Raw genomic sequence first — 9,608 nt, forward strand, 5'->3', positions numbered from 1 at the left:
ACAATCCCTGAGTATTTTTTCTTGTATTTCTGAATGCAGGGTCAACGCTTAGATATGTGCAAGGAGTTCCTCAAGACCAGGAGGAAGATTTAGATGATCAACCATCCACCAGCAGTTCAAGCACACATCATCAACCACCAATCTCTGCAGACTCTGCAACAGCACCCAGCCCTGACCAACAACCATCAACTACTAGTTCAGGACTTATCTTAATGTTTGGTGCTATTGTTAATGCAAAATTAGTGTAGTCTTTTATCAAGATTTTAATTTCTCTTTATTTGCACATTACATTTTGCAAAACATTAATGTTGAGAAGTTATTTTGGAAATAAAGAGAAACGTACTGACAATTACTGAATTGATGTTTGATTGTAGATTTTCAGGGGGGCACCACAATGCATTTGTGCTTAGGGCACCCAAATGGCTAGCGCCGGCCCTGGGGAAGGCCAATCACTATTCGCTTCTGAGCTGTTAACATGTCTTAGATGCGTCTTGCGTGCAATAGAGTTGCGTGAATGAAGCGCTCAGACACACCGGGAGAGAATGAGGGATGGGGCAGATTGTGTGACATGACATGTGCATACAAAAATAAGGTTTGTGAGGAGGCAATGTGTCCCTGGGCCTGGACTGGAAGTCAGAAACCGATAGGCCTCGGGGATTAGAAAAAACCTAAAACAATAATGTTCACTTAATGAGAATACAGATAATTACAAGAGTTGACCATCAACACATTGATGTTTCCTAATTTGGAATTTATTTTTCGTTTCTTTGTTTGTTTTGTGTTTGTTGACAGTATGCCAAGCCTACTGACCAAAAATAGATCTATTAAAAAAAACATAATTGATGGACACCTTTAACTTACACTTTATAAATAGTCGCATGTGACGTCATCCGTCTGATCCCAGGTTTGAACAGGATCACTGTTCCCTTATCAGAGTGCTCCCTGATCAGAGGAGCCTATCACTGCTCCCTGACCAGAGGGCTTCCCGCCGCGGACTTTCGCCCCTCGGGTTGGACATGTCAAAATAAAGCGGAGCCATACGATCCAGCCGGCCAATATGTTCAAATCCAAGTCGCCGAGCAATCTTTCCAAGTATGTGTCCGAGCCGTACCGCGCCGCGGGGGAGCAGATGTGCATGGTGGAGTGTGTGTGCAGCGCGGGCTTCACCTGTGAGGTCCACCCGGTACCTGGGGCGATCCACCCGGCGATCCACCCGGTACCCGGGGCGCAGCCCGGTGCGCGCGGCCACGGACCCGCCGGGGCTGCGGACTTCAAGGTAGGAGTGTGTATTTGAGTTCATATTTAAGTCATTTCTTAGTCTTCTATGACTTCATGGGCAGCGACACGCTGAGGTGTTAGGCTACATCATGAGAACTGGCTTTCTTTTGGGGTTGCTGTCTCTGTATTCTTGCGGTGTTAAAAGTGCAACAGGTTTATAGTGGTGGTTTCAGCAGCCCCCCCCCCCCTCCCTCCAGCGGACCCTAGACTGCGTAGTGAAATGTCAACTAGGAACGCCAATTTTGCTTCATAAACGACAGTGATGCTGTCGCAGTTACATTATATATTGTTACACTACATAAAGTTACAATATATATTGTAACTAGTTATATATGTAAATAGATGTAAATATTGTATATATTGCTGTATATACAAACTGTATATATTGTCATATGATATATCTATGACAATATATGTGACAATATATATACAATAGAGTACAATAATTCCAACGTAGATACAGCTACAGTTGCACTTTGAACAGTGGTAAACAAGTGGTGTGTTTGTCTCACCTCATGACGTGACCCTGCTCGTGTATAGAGTCATGATGAACTGAACATGCCTCATGCAATACATTAGTTTCCTTTTAAAACCTGAATTAGTGGATACAACACAAACACAAGTGACATGTTATTACTTTTTTATTATGTTGCAGTTCTTTTCTTTCTTTGTCTTCCACCAGACTTCTTTCAAGAGGGTGCCATGAAAAGTCCAACATATATTACTTTTGACTTTAAGTAGAGTCACATTTGGAGGCTTAAAAGGAAGGATTGCAACGTCTCTCTCTTTTTCTCTCTCTCACACACACACACACACACACACACACACACACACACACACACACACACACACACACACACTAACTTAATGACACACACACGTGTTTCAGGGCCACATGAGGTCCCTGGAGAGAGTCTCCATGGGACCAAACCCTTAGTTTCTTTTGTCCTTCACGTTAGCTGACACCGTGTCAAACACATTGTTTTATTGCAATTTGATCTGCAAAAGTGGCTGTTGCAGTCTGTACTTGCTGTTTTATGGTTTTATGGATTAAAAAATGCCAACACACAATACACTGTACTCTGCTAGCATTTGACGTTTTTTTCGATTGTATGCTTACATGTGATCCCAATCCTTGCAGATCGTACATTTGTTAGAATTCAAACCTTTTTCTTGAGATGTTCATTTCAAGTTAAAATAATCAACATTGGAATTCACGTCATGAAAGTATTTTTAACCAACCCTCGCAAAAATGCTGCGAATATCGAACAGATATTTGGAGCGCGGGCATCCCGATTTTTTCCCTTTTCTGTTATCTGGAAACTGTATAATTTTGGTTTACAGAAACACTTTATCATGTTATTGCCAAAATGCTGTCGACGTCTGTTGAAGATATGGGGCAAATGTGGGCACATAAAGTCTATGGCATTGTTAAAATAAACCCACTGGATGGAACAAGGTTTGAATAAACCGATCCTCTCCGATATGAAACCGATTAAACCGATATGTCCCCCCCCCCCGCGCTCTGTCCCCCCAGGAGCGTGGCCATGACAACCCGGCCTACGAGAGCGGAAGCCAGGGCGAGCTGCACCTTCCGGCCCCGAGCCTTCCCAAGGTCCTCGGCGGGGACGCCACCCGGACCGTGCGGATCGGCGTGGAGGGGATGACGTGCGGCTCCTGCGTCCGCTCCGTGGAGGAGCGCGTGGGGGCGGTGGCGGGGGTGTGCGGCGTGCGGGCGTCCCTGGAGGACGGCGCGGCGGTGATCGCGTACCGGCCGCGGGAGGTGGCGGCGGACGCGCTCCGAGACGTCATCGGGGAGATGGGCTTCGCCGCCACGCTGGGGGCCGGAGAGCGCCCGGCGGTCCTGCCGGCGGCAGGGGCCCCGGCCCCGGGGGCCCCGGAGACGGTCTGCGTTTGGGTGGCGGGGATGACCTGCGAGTCCTGCGTGCGGGCCATCGAGGGGAAGGTGGCGCAGGCCGCCGGTGTGCGTTCGGTCGCCGTGTCGCTGGAGGAGGGGAGGGCGACGGTGACCTTCGACCCCAGCGTGACCCAGCCGCCGCGTCTCAGGGCCGCCATCGAAGACATGGGCTTCCAGGCCTACCTAGAAGGTGAGCGTTCAAGGAACGACCGCGGTGAGATACGGTCGCGTCCTGTACGTTTGGACTGGACAAGAAAAAGAAGAAGTCTTTTACAGTTTGTTGGAAACTAGAACTAAGTACTAGAAACTGTTCATGAGGCAGGTTGTAGATTCATGAAAGGTCAAACTGGCCAGCAGATGAACACGAAACAAACACCGCTTACAGCATAAGAAAAAGTTGAGTGTGATGTAGCAGATTTTCCGTTCTTTTCCCACAATGCCGTGCTATAGCTCTAACAGTTTTTCCAGTCCTCTGTCCTTTCTGGATTATTCAAGTGTGGAAGACAGTTCCACATTTTGCCTTCCATTTTCTGGCTGGAGAACAAACATGTTCCTGTGTTTTAATTCACAGCCTGTGTTGCCTCCTGTAACCAGGGCAACCAGACCAAGTATTCCTTCGAGTGGATACCAAGGGCTCTTATGTCGGCACGGACTCCTTTCCATTTTTTCTCCTTTGTTGGATTTAATGACACGGCAGTCTGCCAAAGAGGGGAATTAACTGGAGTCTTTTATTTTGTGTGCTATTTTGTTCTATTTTGGGTGTCAAACGGTTTGAAACTGTGGGTCCACGCTAAAACGCCACCTGGGTGACTTTTATTGAGGTCCTCCGGCCACAGGAGGTTTATTGTAAAAGTTGCAGAAAGTGATCCATGGCCCGGTGCTCCTGTTGCCATGCAGGAGATCTCTCTGAGTGTGTGCGGCGATGAATGGTTGAACCTGTTGCACACAGATTACTCAATGTGTAACAGGATTGCTATCAGACTCGGCCAGGTGAGGCTGCTTAAACCAGCCATCATCCACACACACTCACACATACCCCCCCCCCCCCCCCCCCCCATAAAGAAATTGTAATAAATAAAGTGGACTCAGTTAACCAGTGAACATGGTTACCATATCCAATGAAAAGAATCAGACTCTTTCCAGGGTTACCATACCTAGAATAAAAAAACAACCTGAGCCCCAGTGTCCCCACACCTCCCAGGGTGAGCCGCCACTCTGACCCCCCCCCCCCTCCGTCCTGGGGGCCAGAGCCCGGGGCTGCTGCCCTGCCTTGTGGAGGAGTCAGTGCACGTGGCGAGGGCAGGGCTGTCTGGACGGGGCTGGCTGGATGGCTGTCCGTCGTCGCTCCTGGTGGCCAGTGCGCCCCTGGACAGCCCTCCCCATGTCCCAAGCGGTTTGAAGAGGCCCCACATTGGGCGCCAGTGTAGCAAAGGTCAGTGCTACACCTAGGTGACTTTAACTGGGCTCCTCCGAACATAAAGGACGCAGGGTGGTGATGTTTGACATCCAGTTTATTGTAAAAGTTGCAGAATATGATACATGGCCTGTGTTCCATGTTGCCATGCAGGGGATCTCCCTGAGTGTGTGTGGATGATGACTGGTTTAACCTGTGCATACACTGATTACTCAATGCCCAACATGTGTGCAGCCTCACCCACAGTGTTGTGCAAGTTCACACTTCACATGAACTAGTTCAAAGTTCAGTTCATACAAAAGAAAATTAATAAATTCATGTTCATAGTTCACCAATTCAGTTTTGAACTAGTTCATGTTCAGTTCATTAACAGTTTTTTTTAGAAACTGAAGAAAAACTGTTGGAATGAGTATTCTGTGCTTATCTTTTAAAATGAATCCTCTCCATTACCTGCTGCCCATCACTACAATCTCAAATTGTTGTGGATATTATTTGTACACCTGTTTCATTCATCACAAATAAGGCAGTAACTCTATTTAATAAACATGTCATCCGGACCTAAGCATCAATTCGGAATGTCACAAAATCGGAACTAGTTCAAGTTCAAGTTCTTTAGTTAAAAATATGTTACGTTCAGTTCAAAGTTCATAGAAAAATTAACTTGCTCAATGAACTAGTTATTTTGAACTAGTTCATGCACAACACTGCTCACCCAGCCCCATAGTCCAATCATCCGAGCACACTCCCACAGTGGTATTGAAGGAATGATCCATCGCTGCCACGTTGGGGCCTTTAAATGCTATCCAATCTAACTTGAACGCATAATTCTGTCTCTTAAGAACCCTTGAACCAAAAAACGCTGGCAAAGTCGTCCGACCCGAGAAAGGGTTCACCGTTGCGTGGCTCGATGGACGGCAGTAGCAGCACGGGGTCCCAGAGACCGCCCAGCAGCCGCCTGGGTGACTCGTCGGACGCCCGGAAGATAGAGAAGTGCTTCATCGGTGTAACGGGCATGACCTGCACTTCCTGTGTCGCCAACATCGAGAGGAACCTCCTCAAACATAGAGGTGAGGACGTTATCGTGTTGAAGATGACCTGATGACTAGCTTACTCTGGGGCGCCACTGGAAATGCAACATCGCCGTCGTTGACCTACATGCTAACTTGGTTAGAATTCAACTTTTTTCTATGAGATGTGCTTGTCGTCATTTCAATGAAAAATAGTTAACTGTGTTGGAGTTCACGTCATAAACACATTTTTAGGGCTATCACGAACCGTTGATGATTTTAGTTTACAGAAACATTTTATCACGTTATTGCGAAAATGCTGTGAACGTCTGGCAAAGATTTGGGGTGCACAAGAAGGTTTTTTGTGTTGTGTCGTGTCAACGAAAGGAATCGTGTCGGTGTTGGTGGCTCTGATGGCGGGCAAGGCGGAGGTCAAGTACCACACAGACCTGCTGGACGCCATGGCGGTGATGCAGCTCATCGAGGAGCTGGGCTTCGGGGCGTCGCTCCTTGAGGACGACACGGTCACCCAAGGGAGGCTGGACCTCACGGTGAGACGTCGTCCCGAGGACAGGCGCGTGGTCGGGGTGTAGCGACCCTCTGCCGGCTCCTTCATGAATTCAGTGGGATTTGTTTTGAGTTACAGTTTCCCAAACGACTTAATAGTTATTCGAACTTTTTCGAATTCAATGACTTAAAAATTCACGTTCTGAATTGTCATAAGTAGTATTAAAAACGAGGAATAACGAGGTGCTCCCCTGCTCCGTGTCCAGGTGACGGGGATGACGTGCGCGTCGTGCGTTCACAACATCGAGTCCAGACTCACAAGGACCAGAGGGGTCCTGGCGGCCTCCGTTGCCCTGGCAACCAACAAAGCTAACATTCGGTTTGACCCCGAAGTGATCGGCGCTCGCGACATCATCAGGACCATCGAGGTAGTGCAGCAGCGTCTCTTGGAACTACTATGATTACTATGACAACAACAATAATAACAATGATACCAGCCTAATCCTCTCTCTGTTGTACATGTTATTCTTAACTCCAGCAAATGGGGTTTGGGGCAATGCTGCTAAAAGCAAGCTACCAGAACAACATCGACCACTCAAAAGAGATTCAACAGCAAGTATCCATTTCTTCATATCTCTTTAATAAATGACCACATTAATATCCAAATGATAATATATATTTTTAGTCATTCAACTACGAATCAACTAATTGTTTCACCACTTATTGTAAATCTTGCAGCCAAGAAATAAAAAAAAGATACTTTGATCAAGAATGAATGATTCATTTCGAAGTACTTGAAACAGAGTAGCCGAGTGAAGAAGGTGGGTGTGGCGTCAGGCCTTGATGAGTCCTTGGTGTGCAGGTGGAGGAGCTCCTTCCTGCTCAGCCTGGTGTTCGGCGTGCCGGTGATGGGCTTGATGATCTACATGATGGTGATGGACAGTCAGCACGGGGCACACGGAGGAGCCATGCCCGAGGAGCAGAACGTGCTGCCCGGCCTCTCCATCCTCAACCTGGCCTTCTTCCTCCTCTGTACCCCCGTTCAGGTACCAGGACTGGGGGGCCCCCTGCTGTGGGGCCCCACCACACTTCACAGACAAGTACCCTGATGTATTGAAGAGGAGCAGATCGGTTAAAACTCATTCCACCCAAATGATATCTTTCCATGCATATGGTTCAAACTGATTCTCACCCACGTCTTTGTGTTGTTGATGTTTTCATCCCATTTCAACATGTTTTTTTCATATAAAAAATAAACAGATAACTTCCTTGATGTATTATATTATATATATATATTTATTTTTAATAAAAAATTAAGAGGATGAGCCTTGGCTGTACTTGAGTAAATTTAGTAATGTAATTTAGTAAAACTAAATTGAAATCAGCGCAGAAAAACATTTGAATCAAGTGTAGGCCCACAAAGCAAGTGCACATTGAGCATCCTGTGTGGGCATGGAAGTCAGCCAAACGAATCAAAGGATTCCTTCCCAGATGGCCCCATATCATCGATTAAATTGATATCTAATTCTGATTATTAAATAGTGGTCGTACAATCCACAACAGATTTATTCAATTGATTATTTCATTCTTAATCCTAATCCGACATAAGCATTTCAAATGTAATGTAAACCAATCGAAATTGTCTGATCCTCATCTCCTCCTCATGTAACCCTAGGTCGCTGTGTATCCTCATCTCCTCCTCATGTAACCCTAGGTCGCTGTGTATCCTCATCTCCTCATGTAACCCTAGGTCACTGTGTATCCTCATCTCCTCCTCATGTAACCCTAGGTCGCTGTGTATCTTCATCTCCTCCTCATGTAACCCCAGGTCGCTGTGTATCTTCATCTCCTCCTCATGTAACCCTAGGTCGCTGTGTATCCTCATCTCCTCCTCATGTAACCCTAGGTCACTGTGTATCTCCTCCTCATGTAACCCTAGGTCGCTGTGTATCTTCATCTCCTCCTCATGTAACCCTAGGTCACTGTGTATCTCCTCCTCATGTAACCCTAGGTCACTGTGTATCTTCATCTCCTCCTCATGTAACCCTAGGTCGCTGTGTATCTTCATCTCCTCCTCATGTAACCCTAGGTCACTGTGTATCTCCTCCTCATGTAACCCTAGGTCACTGTGTATCTCCATCCCCTCCTCATGTAACCCTAGGTCACTGTGTATCTCCTCCTCATGTAACCCTAGGTCACTGTGTATCTCCTCCTCATGTAACCCTAGGTCACTGTGTATCCTCATCTCCTCCTCATGTAACCCCGGGTCACTGTGTATCTTCATCTCCTCCTCATGTAACCCTAGGTCGCTGTGTATCCTCATCTCCTCCTCATGTAACCCTAGGTCGCTGTGTATCTTCTGCCCTAGATCTTCGGCGGCCGGTACTTCTACGTACAGGCGTACCGCTCACTGCGCCACTACACGGCCAACATGGACGTCTTGATTGTGCTCGCCACGTCCATTGCCTACGTGTACTCGTGCGTCGTGCTGATCGTCGCCATGGCGGAGGGCGCGGCCCAGAGCCCAGTCACCTTCTTCGACACGCCGCCGATGCTCTTCGTCTTCATCGCCCTCGGGAGATGGCTGGAGCACGTGGCCAAGGTGATTGGATTGGTGGTCGGAAGGTCGCGAGCATTCGCAGGGAGCTGGCTAGGTAGTTGTGAAAGCTAGCTAGGGTGTTAGTTAGAAATGCTAGCTAGCTAGGGTATGATTGTTTTGGGTAATTCCAAGGGGGCTTTGTTTTACCCTTTTCTTTTTACCTTTCCCAGCAACAACTGGTTTTAAGATCACCTTGACCTCTTGTCAAGTACATGGACTAGCGTTCATGCAAGGGCGTGAAAATGTGACAAGACACTGTAACGCTGTGAATGGTGCTCACAACACTAGAGAGGAGACTCTTGTATGCTTATATTAAATAGCATTTTATTCTACAAATATTGTGTGCTACTTCTACCATTTAGAAGTCTCATCTGTCCTAGACACAATATCGTATAAAGAACGGTGCCACGACCTGATGCTAGATGATGTTTCTACATGGAAAAAGCTAACTAGCAAGCTGATGACACGACATCACACATCTTGACCATGTTTAATGCCGTAACATAGTAGGTCACACCTGAGGTGTTTGTTAGTAGATGATCAACTTTATATGTCACCTGATTTTATAAAACAAAAAAACACACTCATAAGCTTTCTAAACACTGTTAAGAGTTTTATAACCTCATTCTTATGAATCATCCATTTCATATTACAAGCTGTGAAATTAGATTGAGATTAAAATACACAGTAAATTTGTATACTTATATACAATTCTCTGAAATTTAAATAAAGTTCCTTAAATAGATTTTAAAAATCCACTAATTCAGCAGGTCAAAACTCACACGATTATTATTAATAATAATGTGATGTCATTCTTACTAATGATAATGTCATGTCATTATTAATAATAATGTGATGTCATTCTTACTAATGATAATGTCATGT

The 9,608-nt window shown here is 46.3% G+C and overlaps 1 protein-coding gene across 2 annotated transcripts in view; it reads left to right on the plus strand.

The window, feature by feature from the left end:
* Positions 1 to 992: 992 nt before the first annotated feature.
* atp7b (ATPase copper transporting beta) overlaps positions 993 to 9,608 on the plus strand; it is a 24,265-nt gene continuing 15,649 nt past the window's right edge. For both annotated transcript variants that reach the window (XM_084487880.1, XM_084487881.1), the window contains exons 1-8: positions 993 to 1,276; positions 2,816 to 3,386; positions 5,450 to 5,677; positions 6,005 to 6,168; positions 6,391 to 6,552; positions 6,663 to 6,736; positions 6,987 to 7,170; positions 8,493 to 8,726. In XM_084487880.1, coding sequence (XP_084344006.1) covers positions 1,058 to 1,276; positions 2,816 to 3,386; positions 5,450 to 5,677; positions 6,005 to 6,168; positions 6,391 to 6,552; positions 6,663 to 6,736; positions 6,987 to 7,170; positions 8,493 to 8,726 — 1,836 coding nt within the window. In that variant the 5' untranslated portion in view covers positions 993 to 1,057. The remainder of the gene's footprint in view (positions 1,277 to 2,815; positions 3,387 to 5,449; positions 5,678 to 6,004; positions 6,169 to 6,390; positions 6,553 to 6,662; positions 6,737 to 6,986; positions 7,171 to 8,492; positions 8,727 to 9,608) is intronic.

This window comes from Micromesistius poutassou (assembly GCF_964030765.1).
Source record: "Micromesistius poutassou genome assembly, chromosome: 24".
Taxonomy (NCBI): Eukaryota; Metazoa; Chordata; class Actinopteri; order Gadiformes; family Gadidae; genus Micromesistius; species Micromesistius poutassou.